At 44.2% G+C, this 19334-nt stretch overlaps 3 protein-coding genes across 3 annotated transcripts; all 3 read left to right on the top strand.

Moving 5' to 3' along the window:
• Window positions 1-1090: 1090 nt before the first annotated feature.
• f7l (coagulation factor VII, like) lies at window positions 1091-6068 on the top strand (the record flags this gene model as incomplete). The annotated part of the gene is made up of 8 exons (XM_083685085.1): window positions 1091-1181; window positions 1681-1843; window positions 2331-2494; window positions 3468-3581; window positions 3931-4071; window positions 4451-4539; window positions 4651-4771; window positions 5440-6068. The coding sequence occupies 8 exons, from the start codon at window positions 1091-1093 to the stop codon at window positions 5985-5987; spliced, it is 1431 nt and encodes a 476-aa protein (XP_083541211.1). The 3' UTR covers window positions 5988-6068.
• Window positions 6069-6522: 454 nt separating this feature from the next.
• Window positions 6523-9772, top strand: LOC310815348 (coagulation factor VII-like; the record flags this gene model as incomplete). The annotated part of the gene is made up of 8 exons (XM_083685084.1): window positions 6523-6580; window positions 7397-7560; window positions 7690-7714; window positions 7886-8002; window positions 8104-8244; window positions 8547-8659; window positions 8960-9080; window positions 9204-9772. The coding sequence occupies 8 exons, from the start codon at window positions 6523-6525 to the stop codon at window positions 9770-9772; spliced, it is 1308 nt and encodes a 435-aa protein (XP_083541210.1).
• Window positions 9773-10471: 699 nt separating this feature from the next.
• f10 (coagulation factor X) lies at window positions 10472-18625 on the top strand (the record flags this gene model as incomplete). The annotated part of the gene is made up of 12 exons (XM_083685083.1): window positions 10472-10529; window positions 10809-10972; window positions 12413-12533; window positions 12839-13508; window positions 14708-14778; window positions 15352-15512; window positions 15861-15885; window positions 16202-16315; window positions 16456-16587; window positions 16879-17183; window positions 17468-17585; window positions 18012-18625. 12 exons carry the CDS (start codon window positions 10472-10474, stop codon window positions 18623-18625), a joined length of 2553 nt encoding a protein of 850 aa, XP_083541209.1.
• Between the last annotated feature and the right edge of the window lie 709 nt (window positions 18626-19334).

The following is a 19334-nucleotide window of genomic DNA, read 5'->3' as shown; positions in this document are numbered from 1 at the left end:
AGGTTGGGTTTGGTGCAGATGTGGGTCCTGATCATAGTCACTTTCTACACAGGGAGGAGGGAGAATGATGATGTCATTGGTATCAGTCTCTGGAAGCTGCTCTTCCTCTTTAAATGTGGGCTCTGCGTCCTTGAGCCCCAGATGGGGACACTCCTGCTCACATTGCTGTTGCTGAGGGGATCCTTCCTCTTCTGAAACAGGGAGAGATACCTGATGGAGGTCTGATCTATATAACTTTATCTCTGGTTTCAATACCAAATCCAGCAACTTCCGTAACCGTTCGTTCTCTTCTTTTGACCGGGAGATTTCTTGCTCGTATTCAACTATCGTTTGTTCAATTACCACCGATATCTCCACAGCAGCCGCTGTCAATCGCTGAGTAAGATACACATTTAACGACTGTAGTTTGGACATTTTGAAAGAATGCAAGCTAATGTTTCGCAGTTGTATGGCTCTGCAGCGCCTACCGAGATCCTATGAACTCATGAACACTTCCTCTTGTGTTTTTCGGCTCTCCAATAACGGGGGCAAAATGATTTCGCTTTAAAAAATATACCGCCACGTGCTGTATTGGAGTACTAGCTCATAAAAAATAAATAAATATCACCGTATAAACTCTTAGTCGAATCGCGCGCGCGGGTCACACTGGGTCAAACCCTCAATAATAATAATAATAATAATAATAATAATAATAATAATAATAATAATAATAATAATAATAATAACAATAACAATAATAATGATAACTTTATTTATATACCACCTTTCACAACAGTGTTACAAAGTGCTTTACAAGTGTAGGAAGAAAACGCAGTCAAACACAACACATTAAAAACAATAAGTAGATCTTCTCCTCCAATGCGTTTTCAGTAGGACGGGGGTGGAGGATGGAGGAGACGTGAGAAAATGCTATAGAATAGCATCTCCTACTGGTGCAAGAGCAGCAATGCAACTCTGCCTCAGCATTACGCAACATCACTTCTGAAGCCCACTGCCCTCTGTTTTCACAGCAGAGAGAGGAAATACTGACTTTTTTTGTGTGAGAGTTTGTGAAAGAGCCGAACTTTGACCGATTACTGAAAGAGCAGTAATGGCGTCGTGCATAGATACACTGAGAGTGAAGCTCCACCAAATTATCCTTCTGTCCCTCTGTATCCCAGCCTGCACTGGGGTCTCTAAAGGTGAGTTTGAGATCTGAGCAAGGAGTCTCCAGGGCCTTGTATAGAAATAACTGCCCTCCACTGTAGACCCTTGTGCAGATCAGAAAGATTGGATAAGTATAAGCAAAAAATACAAAAGAAATCACCTCGCCTTTTATGACTCAGTGAATGATGTGTATAGACTATATTTACAGTATTTGGTATTTTAAAAAGCATTTCAACTGGGTACACTAAATGTGCAATTATGTTACAGAGTTTTTATGTTGATAGTTTATCCAGTTGACACTTTAACATATCGTATTAACAACCAAACACCTAAAAAACTAATTTGATGGAGCTGAAGCTCTTTTTGAGTCTTTGCCAACTGGGTGTTTCTCCGAGTCTTGTTGATGCATCTTGGGAAGGTCACAAAATCAGGAAAACCTGTAGAAAAACTAGAAAACCTGAGACCTGTGGAAGATTGTTAGATGTGTGGACACTACTTTTATAACCAGGTGTGTTATGTGGGTGACAACCCCAGTGTTCCTGAACAGACCCGAGGCCAGTGGGGTGCTTCAACACCAACGCTTGCGACGTGCCAACTCCTTCCTGGAGGAGCTGAGGCTGGGCGACCTGGAGAGGGAGTGTCTGGAGGAGAAATGCTCCTACGAGGAAGCTCAGGAGATCTTCACGCTCCCTAAACAGTTGGTGAGTGAAAGAAGTGCTCAGAACTCCCTTGTTGGAGCTGGAGCCATTTAAGCAGATTCTGTGTATTATTGTCATGTAAACTTAGTCGCTCTACTATTATGGCTTCCAGTCTCTACTGAACCTGTTTTAGACCTACTGTGTAACAAATATGAATGAAATATGAATACTGTTAATAAAACAATTAACCTTGTCCCCAGGCTATTGTGCACAGGGCATATAAGCCTGGAATAACAAACCCTGGACTCAAACCTGGCCTTAGTGGGAGTGAATTTACTGATTAAAGTATCTGTTATTATTTGATTTCAGCGAATCACACGGCTGTGAGGCGTAGCTCCGAATCAGAAGCTTGTGATGTGCAAGCACTGGGGGAAGTGCTGTGGGAGATGATTGATGCAAAGTAAAGCTAATGGCTATGTGCCGTCTGTTTTCGACACTCTTTCTATTGGCTTAATGAAGGCCAAGTTTAATCCGTTGGTCCACCAGGCCATTCGCACATTTCGGGGGAAGTGTCTGGGAACGAGACTATAAAACAATTAACCAACAGACTTTGCCCAATTGTTCCCATAATAGTAGATTCCCTCTAATTTTACATTTACTATCTCCCCTTTCCTCCTTTTTTCAGGAGGAGTTCTGGAGGGGCTACTTAGGTAACGTATCTCTGGAGGAACAAAGACAGTTCATTAAAATTACAGTAACATTCAATATACACTCACTGAGCACTTTATTAATACTGCGTATTAATTTGCTGTCAAAACAGCCTCAATTCTTCGTGGCATTGATTCCACAAGATGTTGGAAACATTCCTTTGAGATTCTGGTCCATGATGACATGATTGCATCACGCAATTCCTGCAGATTTTTCAGGTGCACTTTCAAGCTGTGAATCTCCCGTTCTACAACATCCCAAAGGTGTTCTATTGGATTCAGATCTGGAGACTGGGAAGGCCACTGAAGAACACTGAACTCATTGTCATGTTCATGAAACCAGTTTAAGGCGACTTTTGCTTTGTGACATGCTGCATTATCATGCTGGAGGTAGCCATTAGAAGATGGGTAAATTGTGGCCATGAAGGGATGCACATGGTCAGCAACAATATGCAAATAGGCTGTGGCATTCAAGCGATGATTGATTGGTATTAACAGGCCCAAAGTGTGCCAAGAAAATATTCCCCACACCATTACACCACCTCCATCATGGGAAGGTGTACAGGTGTTCCTAATAAAAGTGCTCAGTGAGTGTATATCCTCTGTACATCGTGATGTTGGATCACCATTTAGCAGAAGTGATAAACCCAAATGTTATGGTGAATAGGACATTAATGCATCTACTCACAGAGGGCTCAATAACAGCTATTTATGTGGTAGCAATATTCTGCACTGGATGAAAGTGTCATGCTGCTGATGTGTTTAGACTGTATGTGTAGACCTAGTGGAAGGCTCAGTAAGGGGAAATCTAGGCTGCCGTCCGATTTTCCACCCTCCTGCTTTATGGTTGCCTTTGCTTACTCCTCCTCATTAACCAATCCAATGGTTTTAAACATGCATAAAGAGTCGTGAACAAATGCACACTTAAGTAAAAAAGATGGGGTAATGGACCACAGGTCCGTATTTCTGTCAATAGACGTGGATCATTGCGAGTCTGCACCTTGTTTAAACGGGGCAACCTGTGAGGATCAGATGAACACCTACATCTGTATATGTCTTCCTGGGTTTGAGGGACGCAACTGTGATAAAGGTAAGTCGAATATACCTGTATCTGTCTGAAATTGCACCTGTCTCTGAAGTTAGTTGTTACACACAGTGCAGCAAATGCAATACCTGCATTTAAAAGTCAAATAATATTTATCAAGCAAGGTTTTTCCCTTTTACGAAATGCCTTTTTGGAAGAGAGACCTGGAATGCATTTAATTCAAGGAAAATTGTTCACTCTCCTCTGCCCTTGTTCATTCCCCTTGTCAGTAGTTTCTATGACAATGTTCTCACCTATCTAGTCCTATTAGATCCCTGAAGGGGAATGAAGTGGAATCTCTTCTATACTGGTTTCCATTTCTTCTGTAATGGTGTACAGTATCTATCCTCTGTAGCAATGCAGACCTCTTACGGCTGCCTGTACAGAAATGGTGGATGCGAGCACTTCTGCAGGGAGTCTCTGGACCTGTCCCACAGCTGTCATTGTGCCCCTGGATACAGCCTGGGCAAGGACAACAGCAGCTGCCTACCTCAAGGTCTGTGTCACACTGAGTCAAACCCTCATAAGTACAAGCCCTGGGACCCATAGTTGTGTCTATATGAGCCCCTTTACTATTCAAGACAATATGATACAATTAGAATTTCAATTCATATCCTTTATTGACTGAGGTGAAATGGAACTGATGCCCATCCTGATTTTCAGGGCCTTCGCCAGTCAGTGCTATGTCAGTCAGCAAAATCCTACAGACCTCTTTAGTTATCTTAGTTTGTTTGGAGAGGAGAGTGTGTTGGTAGTGTGGTTGAAAACCCACTATGACTACCAGCACCTATTTCACTCCTCCTTTATTGTTCCACTCCTATCTTAATTCTGTATCCTCCTCTTAACCTCAATCACTCTTTCTCTTTTTTACTTAGTTCGCGTCCCCTGTGGAAGACCTATGGGGGTTTTAATCCCCCGAGTTGTAAAAGGCGAAGAGTGTCCTAAGGGACAGTGTCCCTGGCAGGTACTGAGCAGTATCACACAATATACAATAACACACACACACACACACAAACACACACACACACACAAACACACACACACATACTCTTCCTCTCTTCCTCTTTCTCTCCAGGCTCTGCTGGAGTACATGAATAATTATAAATGTGGAGGGATCATTCTGGCTCGACGGTGGATTCTCACAGCTGCCCACTGTGTGTGGCACACAGATGCCTCTACACTGAAGGTCACTGTGGGTAAGTGAGCAGCACAGCCCCCCTGCCAGGCTCCGCAGCTTCATTTTGAAATCATTTTGAACATGCTTGAAACATATACAGTAGAGCCAGGAGCTTTTCTTGGTCATGAAAACTTCTTCAAAATACATATGATACGAAAAGAAAGAAAACTATGAAATTCAATGTAGAATATACAGTAAGGTTGTAGAGAAGAGATGATAAAGAGCACTGCTTTGTTTATGTACAAATATCACAAGAATGCTCAGTGAAAACAAGGTTGAAACTGACGGCAAAACTATGTTGTGGCTTGAATGAAACAATAAGCCTGCATCAGAGATTAAGGCACTTGTGTGCTTTTTTTTTTTTTCCTCAAGCCACAACCTAGTTTTGTTTACAGTCTATACAGCAAAGTATTGAATGCGGTTTTCTCTGATGAATATCATGTGCAGCCAGTATCATACAGTAGTGCTTTCTCAACCCTCCAAGTAGCTCAATCATCACAACCCCCCCCACCTCCATCCTCTCTCTCTGTCTCTCTCTCTCTGTCTCTCTCTCTCTGTCTCTCTCTCTCTCCCCCTCTCTCTCTCTCTCTCTCTCTCTCCCCCTCTTTCTCTGTCTCCCCCTCTCTCTCTCTCTCCATCCTCTCTCTCTGTGTCCACTGACCCTGAGTTCCTCCTCCCAACTTCAAGGTGAACACGACCGTCAGAAGAAGGAGGGCACTGAGCAAACAAGGCAGGTGGCGAGGGTGCTGATCCACCCCCAGTACAACCACACTACCACCGACCGAGACATAGCGCTGCTGCTGCTCGAGAAAGCGGTGGAGCTGGGGCCCTTTGCTGTGCCTGTGTGTCTGTCTGCCTTGGACGGCTCCTTCGCGCGTACTCTGGGGGCCGTGCGCAGCTCGGTAGTGAGCGGTTGGGGCCGGCTGGCGCAGTCAGGGCCCGACTCTACACTGCTCCAGAGGCTGGAGGTACCCAGGGTCCCACTGCGAAATTGCCGCGCCCACTCAGGCCTCAATGTGACCAGGAACATGCTGTGTGCTGGGTTCAGGAAGGGGGGCAAGGACGCGTGCCAGGGGGACAGCGGAGGGCCGCTGGTTACCCGCTACAAGGACACCTGGTTCCTCACTGGCGTTGTGAGCTGGGGAAAGGGGTGTGCCCGTAAAGACTTCTACGGGATCTATACTCGCGTGGACAACTTCCTGGACTGGATTGATCAAACCATGGCCACTGGCTGAGAAGGGGAAGGTGTCAGCTGTACTCATCCTAAAACTAAAAGATGTCCATCAATGTAATCATGCACCACGCTATCAGAACTCAAATACAAAAAAAAAAAAAAATCTCAAAAGCAAACTAATAAAAAAATATATTGTATATTCTTCAATCCTATTCTAAATGTATGTGTGGTTATCAGAGGTTTTTAAGAAATAAAATTCATTTCTTCATTTATAAGATATTACTCCTAGTTTTTATAAGTAACATCAAGGATCACACACAAAGAGAGTCACTGAAAGGTACCATTTCCCTATGCCTTTCCTGTCACTACAATATACATCAACAGGGACATCATGTGTGAGGTCCGTTATCATGAAGCATTGAATTAGGGGGCAGAGCCTGCAGAGTGACAGTTTGTTGGGGGAGGTCCATTGTGACCACGTGCAAGGGGAGGGTCAGGGTCCTGGGGAGGATTTTGGCCAGACTTTGGACCTGTAAACTGAAGGGGACAGAGAGACAGACAGTGTGGCTGGATCTCCTGAGATTAGAGGTTTCATCATGTGGCTTTATGTCCTCTGTCTGGCCCTAAGCATCTGCTGTTGTCATTCAGCATCAGGTAAGATAGCATACTTATCTTACTGTGTGTGTCTGTGTGTGTGTGTGTGTGCCAGTACATAGACATCATAGGTTATTGAATCCTATGCATTAAGATAGGGAGTTGTTGTTGAGTGTGATGTATTTACAAATGTCTGTAGTTTCACTCAACAATAGCTGAACCTCTGGCTAATATTTTTAACATGACAATTCTCTGGTACCATTCCAAAATTCTGGAAGGCAGCCATTACAGCATACTCCCTCTTCATAAGGGGGTGATCACAGACTCTAATGATTACTGCCCTATCTCAACGCTTTCTTGCTTAGCAAAAATAATGTTCTTAATCAATTCTCAGATGCGGCCCTTTTTTTTTTTTCTGCTTACCCAGTTATAAATTACATTGTGATATCTCTGGATAAGAAAGAGCGTTGTGCAGCCCTCTATATTCACCTCTCTAAGGCTTTTTGATACTGTTGATCATGCCCTTTTATTACAGAAGTTATCTGCCATTGGTTGGGATCAGTCAGCCTGTAATTGGTTTCAAAATGACCTACAGGATGGAGTTGTAATAGCATCAGTTCTCAAACCATTACACTTGGTTTATCACTCTGCTCTGTGGTTCATCTCCAAGGACCCACCGTTGTCATTTTTAATTTAGGACCCCCTGCCTAAATAAAGTTGAATAATTGTGTACATGTTACTATTGTTCATAATACTTGCCTTGTAAGTAGGCGTGTGTAAAACATATCTGCCCAGAACACACATATTGTGTGTGTGTGTGTGTGTGTGTGTGTGTGTGTGTGTTTGTATGTGTGTGTGACTCTGCCTGTCTTGCAGTGTTCCTGGAGCGGGAGCGGGCCCATGGCCTCTTGATTCGTCTGAAACGGGCCAACTCAGGCTGGTTTGAGGAGCTCAAGAAAGGGGACCAGGAGCGCGAGTGCCTGGAGGAAAAGTGCTCCTACGAGGAGGCACGGGAAGTGTTTGAGCACAAAGAAACCACGGTCAGTGCCTTAGGCAGACCTAACATGACCATCAGTAAACCATGGTCAGCACATTAGACATAAGATAATTATGAGCGTGAAAATAATTATTGATAGCCTTAGTAAACTGTTCCTATTCCCTTCCTCTAGGATGAGTTCTGGAAAAAATACAATGGTAAGCTGTGGTCCCTCATGTTTGGTTTCTCACCATAAAGAGTCATCAATTAGTACTACAATTAACCTAAACCAACCTGCTGCAACTACATTTCCCAGCAATGGAACAACAACAATTTTCTGAATCTGAATCTACTGCTGAGTTCACTAATGTCCACTTCCTTCCTTGCAGTTCAAGACAGCTGTCAATCCAACCCATGTGTGAACAACGGAAACTGTTCCAGCCAATCGGGATCATCTTACGCCTGCTACTGTCCGCCTGGCTTCAGTGGGCGTAACTGCCAGCAAGGTAAAATCACTCAAAGAGAAAAGTTCTGGCGGAAACCAGTTTCCAGTTTCTACTGAACATTATACACTTGTTGATGAAGTCATCACTTTCTCTGGCCTCAGAATCCAAGGCGATCCCTCACTCTTGCTTGCATGAGAATGGGGGTTGCAAGCACTTCTGCGAGGAGGACGGGAGGAGACGCAACTGCTCATGTGCAGACGGCTATTTCCTGGGAACTGATGGACAGAGTTGCTTGACTCAAGGTGGGAGGTTTCAAGATCATGATTTCAGTGTGACATTAAGCGTGACATTGTAAACAGTGTATATGTCATTTAGAATTATTTAGGTGTATGGTGTGCATTTAAATATGTAATCGTGGGTACACGAGTATGAATAGGATCTTGAGTATGGCGACAGTGAGAACAGCAACACCTATAAATTCTGTGATCCACTTGTTCTGACGATCCACTTATGAATCCATTGTGGTACTGTATAATTTTGTTATATGACATAACACGATCTTTGTCTATCTTATATCTGACCTGTGGCCCACTCTTTGCTCCAGAGACAATTGCCTGTGGGATGATCCCTGTCCAGCAGGGCAATGCCCCAGAGAAAGAATACAATGGGCGCATCGTGGGGGGCACTGTGTGCCCTAAGGGTCACTGCCCCTGGCAGGTAAAACAAAGGCCCTTGAGGTCAAACTCAATCATCAGAATGTACTGTTACAACTACACTAACATGAGCTGTCACAACAGTACAAGGTCAGCAGTTAAGTAGTGAATATCCAGTACTAAAAGATTGAAAAATAAAATGTTAATGTATTGAGTTGAGTTTTACAATGATGGTTTATCCAGTTTACATTTTAACCTTGTGTTGTTGTGGCATTTGCATATTGACAACCAAACACCTAAAAAAACTATTTTGATGGAGCTGAAGCTCTTTTTTAGTCTTTGCCAACTGGGTGTGTTTCTCCAGGTCTTGTTGATGCAACATGGGAAGGGCTTCTGTGGAGGAGTGATATACAAACCCACTTGGATCCTCACAGCTTCACACTGCTTGGAGCGTGTCAACATCAATCTCCTGAGGGTGGTTGCAGGTATGGGCTGTGCATATGGACCAGTTCAGAGATATGCATGCCAATGACAATTCCTGTATGCACCATGCAGGTTGCATGTTTAATCCTCAGTTGTTGCGTGCGTACGTGCATGTGTGTGTACAGGTGAACACAACACAGAAATAAACGAGGGTACTGAGCAGGTGCTGGAGGTGGAGGAGATCATCATGCACGAGGGCTACATTGAACAGACAGCGGACAGCGACATTGCCCTGCTGCGGCTCAAGCAGCCCATTACCATCACACCCTTTGCCGTTCCCGCGTGCCTGCCCACCCGCTCAATGGCTGAGCGTGAGCTTTGGGCCATCAACTTGCACACAGTGAGTGGCTGGGGCCGAATCAACGAGAACGGACTCACCTCGCACCTCCTCCGACGGCTGCAGGTGCCCCGCATCCGCACCCAGGATTGTGTGGAGAAGACCGGCTTTGTGCTTACCACTAACATGTTCTGCGCTGGCTACACTGAGGGCAGACAGGACTCTTGCAAGGGTGACAGCGGCGGCCCTCTGGTCACCCTCTACAAGGACACCATATTCCTGCTGGGCATTGTCAGCTGGGGGAAGGGTTGCGCCCGGCCAGGAAACTATGGGGTATACACCCGTGTGTCCAACTATCTGGACTGGATCCACAACCACACGACAGTGAAGAATCAGAATACCACAGCAGCCACATAGTCCAGACTAATCCAACATGAGTCTTATGTGTATCACAGGAGTAGAGCTGAGCCCACAAGTCTGCTGGTTTAACGAGTACAGCTTTGCATCATACTGAGCGTTTTTGATCAAAGTGTTTATATTTAACATGGCTGATGCTTAAACTACATTTCTAGTGACCTCTGTATGTTCATTGACTTAATAAATATATTTACTTTTGAAATAGGAAAGAAATTATTATCAGTGACTCTTCCATTTTCATGTGTCATTTATGTCCGTAAATTCATTGATTTTAGTAAGAGGGAAACAAACAGTAAGTGACCAACACTGTAAAACTCAATTGTCACAGAAGAAAGAAAACAGGGGCACTGAAGAAGTTCTAAAAATGTGAAATCAAGTCGAAATTTTTTGTGTAAAGTGATTCACCATCACTATGGTTCTTGTTAATTGCGCAAGAGTTAGAACTAGTCTGAAATTATGTTGAACACACAAAGGTAAATCAAAACCAAGCTGAAATAATCTTAGAGATAAAGAGATTGGTTTGGATAACCACATTTCTCAAAAAACATGTATTCACACACCAGATGTGGTAACTATTCGGCCTGTTGACCCCTATAGAGGAGTGGGAGTGGACATCTGTGTGCTGACCTGCTTAAACCTCTGCAGCACTGTAGACTGAACGTTTCCCTCAAGGCCCTTGGGTGATTCTCTGCAATCACGATGCTGTTGAAAACCCTTTGCGCGATCTGGACTGTTTCAAATGTAATTTCTGCTGCAGGTAAGTTTTTTAAAGCTATATGCCATTTAACTGAAGCTTTTATCCAAAGCGATTTACATTGCAGTGAGTGCATACATGTTTCAATATATATATGGTCCTAGCAGGAATCAAACCCACAACCTTAGCGTTGTTAACGCCATTCTCTACCAACTGAGCCACAGAGGACCAAGCTCATAGAAAGCCTATGTTAAAGGACGTTTTTTGAATATTTTTTCAGACGAATCAAATTTGAGTTGTTTCTTTGTGTTTATTTTCCATTGCTGTCTGTCGACACGAAAGTTTTCCTGGAGAGAGATGATGCGCACGTCGTCCTTCTCAGATCCAGACGCGCCAATAGTGGTTTCCTAGAGGAGATGAAACAGGGCAACCTCGAGCGCGAATGTGTTGAGGAAATATGCGACTATGAAGAGGCTCGTGAGATTTTTGAGGACGATGACAAAACGGTAGCTTAATGTGCCTAGAGTACATTTTGTGATTGATTTATCGTTGTCATGTATTCGAATTTTCATTTTAATTGTTGAAATATGAGCTTTGTTAACTCTTTCAGGTGTGCAAATAAACTCTTGTTATGGTTTGTTTTTACAGAACCAGTATTGGTTGACATACAGTGGTGAGTGGTGTTTGTGAATTGTTATCAGGGAATACCTCATTGGTAGTAAGTCAAAAAGTAGCTTTATCAATGATCAATACCTTAGGCTTGTTTTGTATTTGTATTGAGAACCTTTTGGAATCTTTGAAACTAACCTTGTCTAAACATATTGAATGATTGAGGTGTAAGACTATCTAGTATGTCTGTTAACACATTCCTGCTTTGTTTGCACAAGATATTTCATTCTGCATGTCAAATAGCAAATGGTCTTGCAGTTTCTTTCTCTGACCTCTTTGTGTCATGACCTTTGCTTTTCATTGCTCAAAGGGCGCGATCCCTGCTTGATCAGCCCGTGCCACAATAATGGCACATGCATTTACATGGCCAACTCCTACATCTGCCAGTGTCAAGAGGGCTTTGGGGGAAAATACTGTCAAACAGGTAACAAGGACCCATGAAGGATGTCAAAGCAATTAAGTGATGGTGATGATGTTCATAGTTTTCAGATGTACATAGTTTGCATTGGCTATATGGAACTGTATATTAGATGTCTATGTTGTAAGTTGACAACATGCTGCTTACATTACCTGCCTTGTTCCTATCTCCATACATAGTGTTTGAAGACAGCCTGAAGTGCCTCTACCTCAATGGAGGTTGTGAGCACTTCTGTGACGGTTCAGGACCACAACATAAGTGTGGCTGCGCTTCTGGTTATACATTGGGAGAGGACGGCAGAAAGTGTGTTGCACAAGGTAAACCCCCCCCCCCTAAGGTTTATGATTGTACATTTCATTTTGTTACAGTACAGTACTTGGTGATATTACACTATCCAAAGGACCTAGCATTTGATATCATCATTCACACAATTACACTTCTCTGTCTCACTTTGTGTCTGTCTGGCTGTCCATCATAGTCCAGTATCCATGTGGTAAGATCCCAACCCCGGAAGCTCTGATGAATCAGACAGTCCAGTCACACGTCAGAGTTGTTGGTGGCAACCACTGTCCCAAAGGTGACTGCTCATGGCAGGTAATCATCACTTCAAACTCACTACAGACAGAGCTTATTGCCTAGCACAATGAAACCAATCAGAGTAACCAAGTGTAACCCCACTGGCACTCCAGGCAGGCTCAATCAATGGCTCAAAGACAGAAAAAAGCAAGAAAATAAATACACCATGATAATCAGACATACTGTCCTGCAATGATAAAGGAAAATGATAAAGGACCCATGTTATTTGAGCTGCAGGTGTTATGAATTGGAAATGACTGACGGTACCTGTGTTTTGTTGAAGGTTTTACTTGAGCATAATGGAAGCAGTCTCTGTGGTGGGGTGCTGGTTCACCCTAACTGGGTCATCACTGCCGCACACTGTATCCACATGAGAGACGCCAAAGATCTGACTGTGGTAGCAGGTACATAGTGTGTGTGTGTGTGTGTGTGTGTGTGTGTGTGTGTGTGTGTGTGTGTGTGTGTGTGTGTGTGTACGTGCATGCGTGGGCAGCATGTGTGCGTGTGCGTGTGCGCGTGTGTTTGTCTTTGAGTGCAAGAGAGAACAAATGAGTGTATTGTGTAATGTACATGCACATGTTTTATGCACTCCTACAGTACATCACATAATCAAAGTATGCCTTTTATAGGGTCCAGAGTTTTTCATACTCAAGTCATGTGATAACAGGACAAACTATGACCCCCACTTAATAACATTCTCTGTTGCCAGGGGAGCACAACCTGGAGGTACATGAGGGCACAGAGCAGAGGATCCCTGTCTCCATGGCGATCTCCCATAAGCTTTATGACCCGGCAACGGGTGACAGCGATATCGCCATGCTGAGTCTGAGCCAGCCTGTGGTTGTGGGCGCCTATGCTGTGCCCATCTGCCTGCCCCAGCACCCATTCGCCAAGAGCGAACTGGCGGCAATGCGCTTCCACACTGTCAGTGGGTGGGGGAGGCGCACCAACGGGGGTAACCTGCCCCGACCTGGCACCCTGCCCACCCCTTCTTCGCCCATCCTCCGCAGGCTAGCCGTGCCCATCCTGCCCAACTCGGATTGCTCACTCAAGAGTGGGTTCAACTTCACCCATAACATGCTATGTGCTGGGTACATGGAGGGCAGCCATGAGGCCTGCAGAGGGGATGACGGGAGCCCTCTGGTCACTCAGTACGGGACCACCCACTTCTTGATGGGTGTGGTGGCCTGGGGGAAGGGCTGCCCTCATCCAGGCTACTATGGGACCTACACCAACGTAGCCAACTTCCTGAATTGGATCGAGGAGACGATGAAGGCTCCTCCTAGCATGGCTGTAGCCAATGAGAAGCCCCTAGAGAAAGCTGGCATCCAGGATCAGGTCAATCAGAAGGCTGATGCCCGAACGGTACTGCCTGCCATGTCAGAGCAGAAACTTGTGTGACTTCAACCAGTCAAATGACGCTAACTACACTACAATGACACAAACATCACAACAATGTTGGTGTTTTCTTATCATTTTTTGCATTTCATTGATTCATAATCAACTATCTCTTCATTGTACTCCGACAGTATATTTGTCCCATTGAAGCTTTCATGTGAAGTATAAGTAGATTATGATGATGGACATGACTTGATGTGCCATATACTGTATGTCTCTCTGGTATCTCTGTAGAATAAACATAACTCACTGACAAACTCAATGTTTTCTAATTTGTGATCATTTTAGATGTACTGTCTCTGACAGTAAACCGTTTTAAATACAGAGGATACGTGATGTAAAAATTCCTGAATGAGAGATAAAATGAGAGAAATTGTGTTACAGTTATAAATGTTCACATGTATGCGCAGGTATTTGATCTTTGCGGGAGACAAAGATAAGGGCAACGTTTCAATGTGAACATTTCCAAATACCAAATTATTTTAATGGATGCATTGTATCACCAAGCAATAAGCCACCATATTTATATCACATTGTTTTCATTCTCTCCGCAATGCATAATCACTGGAAAATCAACATGATTTCTTTCGATAACCCTATTATTTTTACGAAAGCCTAGTTTTTTCTCTCTCAAAAACACAGTATTGACCACCGTTAAAGATAAGTCACAGATCCCTTAGTGCAAATATTGGCTCAATGATTTGGACCTCAGTCAGAACACTCACATGATCCTTGTGACTTTCTGCCCCTAGTATGAGCTCTTCTGATTGGCTAACATAAAGGCCATCATGCTGAGGAGCACAGGGCTGTATAGTGGAGTGGACAAGGCTTTGCTCCCTGAGTGGCCAAAGTTAGATTTTGGAACCTAGGTGCTGGTCACTCTCTTTTTCTCATTCTCTCTCCTTTTCCCCCCTCTCTATTCTCTATCTCTGTTTATCTCTCTGTGTTTGTCTCTTCATCTCTCTTTTGCCCACACATACACCCCTTTTTCTTCCCCCTATCCCTCTTGATTCCCCTCCCTTTCTCTGTCCTAATCCCCCTCCCGTCCTGCTTTCTCTCTCTCTCTCTCTCTCTCTCTCCCCTCTCTGTCTCTTCCTGTCTCACAGGTCATTGCTCTTTCTCTCTACCTGCTCTCCCCAGAGTTAGAGCAGAGTGTAGAGTAGAGAGGCGCCTCACCCAGAGAATCGGCCATGTTTCGGCTGTCCCAGACTTGTTTCCTTCTCCTTCTGCTGCACTGTGTGTCCACCAATGGTATGTTCAATCACCCCACCTGTCTCAAAGTGTTGACGAACTGTTACATAGAAGAGAAGCAAGGTTGAGAAATATCTGGTGTTGAAAGGTTATGTATGATATGTTGTCTGCATCACAGTGCTTGTGGTGGGCAGATGATAGGTGTGTGTGTGTGTGTGTGTGTGTGTGTGTGTGTGTGTGTGTGTGTGTGTGTGTGTGTGTGTGTGTGTATGTGTGTGTTGTTTGTTGATGCCAATGTGGATGACAATGATTAATGTGATCTGTGTGATGCCAGCTTGATGATGATGACGATGATGATGATGCAGATGACAGAATAATTCATGATCAAGATGATGAGAACAATCATAATGGTGGTAGAATTTGACAGAAAGGTGGTAGAAAATGATAATGAGAAGAACAATGATGATGATGTTGATGATGAAGTGTTTGCATATGAGTGCATGCTAGTGATGCTGTCCTGAATATTGCCTTTTGAAATGTGTTGTTAGAAGAATGTGAGATTGAAGAATGCTGTACACTTTTGACGATGACGATGACGGCGATGACGATGATGATGACGATTGTGTTCCCCAGTCTTCCTCCACAGTGACGATGCCAGCCAGGTGCTGAACCGTCGGAGGCGGGCCAATAGCCCGTTTGAGGAGTGGCGTCAGGGCGACATGGAGCGCGAGTGTATGGAGGAGCGCTGTGACAAAGAGGAAGCCAGGGAGATCTTTGAACACGACGAAAGGACTGTACGTGCTAAAACATCTGTCTGTCTGTGTGTGTGTCTGTCTGTCTTTCTGTCTGTCTGTCTGTTGAAACCACTATCACTAACCGTGTATGGCTCTTCCTCACACCCTTCCCTCCTTATTTTCTCTCTCCCTCTGTCTGTGTATTTGCATACCACATCCACATACTTGCTCTCTCACCCCTCATCCTGTCTAATTCCCACTGCTTTTCACACAGTTTTCCTTCCTTTACACAGGATTGTGCATTCTGTTCTAAAGACTTTTTACACCAAAACAATTCCCAATGATTACGTTACCTCTGGTTTGTATTTGCAGTTCTGTTGATTGTTTTGTTTTTTCTCCTTCCATCAGAATGAATTCTGGAACAAATATTATGGTAAGGCCCAGTTGTTGGAGGTTGAGGATGAAGCGGTAGATTAGGAGGCGTGGAGATTTGGAACACATGAGGGTAACATATTTGCAGCAGGTTTTGGGGCCAATTCCATTTCGACTCAGATAATTCAAGAAGTGAAATTCAATGACTGAATTCTAAAGACCAAATAAAAAGCAAAAGCCCAAAAGTATATATAATGGGAATGACCTCAACCCTGGTTTTCAGTGTATTTGGTAATTCTGGTACTGTAGGTCCACACTGAGAGGTCCATAAATGACCGGACAGATCAGGTCCCTAAACTCTAATTATGATTTCACAGATGGGGACGCCTGTGTCTCTAACCCCTGTGTCCATGGAGGAGTGTGCAAGGATTCGATTGGGAAGTACACATGCTTCTGCCCCGCAGGGTTCCAGGGAAACAACTGCGAGATTTGTATGTAGCCTAGCTGTTTGTCCATGCCAGCCTTTGCCTCTGTATCTGTATCTGTGTCTTTATCTCCCTCAGTGTCTTTATGTCTCCCTCAGTGTCTTTATGTCTCCCTCAGTGTCTCTGTCTCCACCATTCTTTTGCAGCGATCCCAGAGCTATGTGAGAATAACAATGGAGGGTGCAAACACTTCTGCACTGTAAAACAGGGTCGCGTGGAATGCTCCTGTGCCGATGGTTACTACCTTGACTCTGACGACAAGAAATGCCTTTCGGATGGTAAGAGGAGACAGGTAGCCGCTCAGACGGTAAAGGGAGAAAGAGAGAAGAGGATAGAGAGAATGAGTAAGACAGACACTGTTGATAGACAGATAGATAGATGGATAGATACAAAAAAAGAGACTGACATTAGTCTGACTATGAGGACAGAGGCTTCTGTGGAGGAACCATCCTGTCTGAGTACTTCATCTTAACTGCTGCGCACTGCATGAATCAGACAAGCTCCTTTTATGTTGTACTTGGTAAGTAGCCTAATTTACCAACTTACAACATTGTCATTTGTCTTTGCAGAACCTTTTAAATGTGGCTTTCTGGCAGTTAAGAATACACGCAGCATCTTCATCTACCAGAGCAATGCCACAACCAATGTCACCAACACTACCAAACAGGATAACACAGTTGACAGAATCGTGAACGTAACTCACCAGATTGAACCACTTGCCAACACTAATGAACAGTTCAACACAGTTGATGGAATCAGTAATAACGTAACTCTGATTCACCACGTGGAGGAGGAGCCTATCATTCCCAATGTCAGGATCGACACCCGCATCGTTAACGGGCAGCAGTGTCCGCCTGGAGAATGCCCCTGGCAGGTAGACATGCTTCTGTTTTTGTGCCATCTGAGTTGTGTTCAAGAGTATGCATTTCTGTGATGTTGCAGTTCTGTGTGTAGTTTTGATATTGTTTCGAATTTCAACAGGGCCAATGCCCATTGTGGGAATCAAACATAGAATTCACTGCATAATAAGCGAACCTGGGGTGTTAACCACTACTCCAAGAGAGTTAACTCGCATTGGTGAAATTATAAGGGGTTTACAATACTAGGGTTGTTACAATATGTTAATTGTGTTCTTTCTTTCTGTCCATCTGTGTGTAGGCTTTTCTAGTTGACTATGAGGACAGAGGCTTCTGTGGAGGAACCATCCTGTCTGAGTACTTCATCTTAACTGCTGCGCACTGCATGAATCAGACAAGTTCCTTTTATGTTGTACTTGGTAAGTAGCTTAATTCACCAAGCTGTAACACCCCCTCATTGTAGGAGTTATTGAGCATGAATCCTGACCAGGAGAACTCTGGGCCCTTAGTGTGACCATGTAACCTCACTAGGAAAAACTCAGTTTCAACATAATTTGAATTCAGTTAAATTGAATTTCAAGTAGTTTCAATTCAAAGTTATGACAAGTGCCCATAGTTTTTCCTCACCATGTAACCTGACCTGGAAAAACTAATTTTTGTAGGCTGTGATTAGGGCCCCAAGTTGTTCCTGGTAAGGTCACATGGTCAGGAAAAACTATGGACACTTGTCATAACTTTGAATTGAAACTACTTACATTTATTTTTCTGCTGAATTCAAACTATGTTGAAACTGAATTGAGACTACTGTGCACTGAAGTTAAAATGTATTCGACCCTCACCTGCAGGAGAGTTTGACACAGAGGTGAGGGAGGGGCGGGAGGCCACCCACGAGGTGGAGCAAGTCTTCATCCACAAGCACTACATGCATGAGACCTACCACAATGACATCTCCCTCATCAAGCTGGCCACGCCCATCACCTACACCAAGTACATCCTGCCCGCCTGCCTACCTGAGCGCAACTTCGCTGAGAAGGTCCTGATGAACCAGCCCGACGGCCTGATCAGCGGCTTCGGTCGTCTGGGCGAGTCCAAGCAGACCTCCACCATCCTCCTCCGGCTGACTGTGCCCTACATAAACCGTGCCACCTGCATGGAGTCCAGCCAGTATAAGATCTCCCACCGCATGTTCTGCGCCGGCTACGACACGGAGAAGAAGGACGCGTGCCAGGGTGACAGCGGCGGGCCACACGTCACTCGCTTTGGGGAGACGTGGTTCTCCACGGGCATCGTTAGCTGGGGTGAGGGTTGCGCCCGCGAGGGCAAGTATGGCATCTACACGCAGGTATCAAGGTATATCCAGTGGATCCGTGACGTCATGACGAGGTACAGCCACACCAAGAAGGTGCAGTCAGAGCGGAGGAGCAAGAGGTGGACCAGCCACTCGACGCTCTGGGTTTGAGCCAGATATACGTACACTACGTAAGAGAGTGCGTCGATAAATAATAAAGAGGCTTTTAGAATTTTGTTCAAGAAACACTGTGCTTTGTTGGTTTTTCATTGATATGCGGTGAAATAAAAATGCTAAACTGCTCACGAAATGTAAGCAATTATCTCTATTTCTTAAAAGTCCAGTATGTATGTTTGAGTTTTAAAATAGTGCAAAATAGCCATGATAAATTGGTAGCAATCAAGGAATGACATCGCATCATAAAGAACGCTCAGTGTAGGTCGACCTTTTTGTCCACCACAGCACTTTCTAAAATCTGGTGCCGTGGTCAATTACTGGCCTTGGCCATTATGTACCATTTCTATGTTTTGTTCATTTACATGGATATGCACACATTTACCGCTATTAGAAAACTTTTTTACATTTTTAGTGTAGCCAAAGAGGGCAGCAACGCAGAAAACTATATTGTACACCTTTAATATAGAAAGCTTCAAAAATGGTAATGAGTTTTCGTTTATCACATTGATCCCCAACATTGCACAACATCCTGTGTGTGTGTGTCTGTGTACAGACTAGAGTCCACTCCTGGGACACTGTGTTTGTCAAGCCCTGTTATGAGAAAGAGTGCTATTGGGTACAATGTTGCTCTACCATCAGTACAACACACAACTTGTGTTGTTTCCTCTCAATTCATCATCAAATAAATTGGCTTCTAGAACTG

This window comes from Argentina silus (assembly GCF_951799395.1).
Source record: "Argentina silus genome assembly, chromosome: 14".
In the NCBI taxonomy this organism is placed as follows: Eukaryota; Metazoa; Chordata; class Actinopteri; order Argentiniformes; family Argentinidae; genus Argentina; species Argentina silus.
This window is presented reverse-complemented; position numbering and strand designations above follow the sequence as displayed.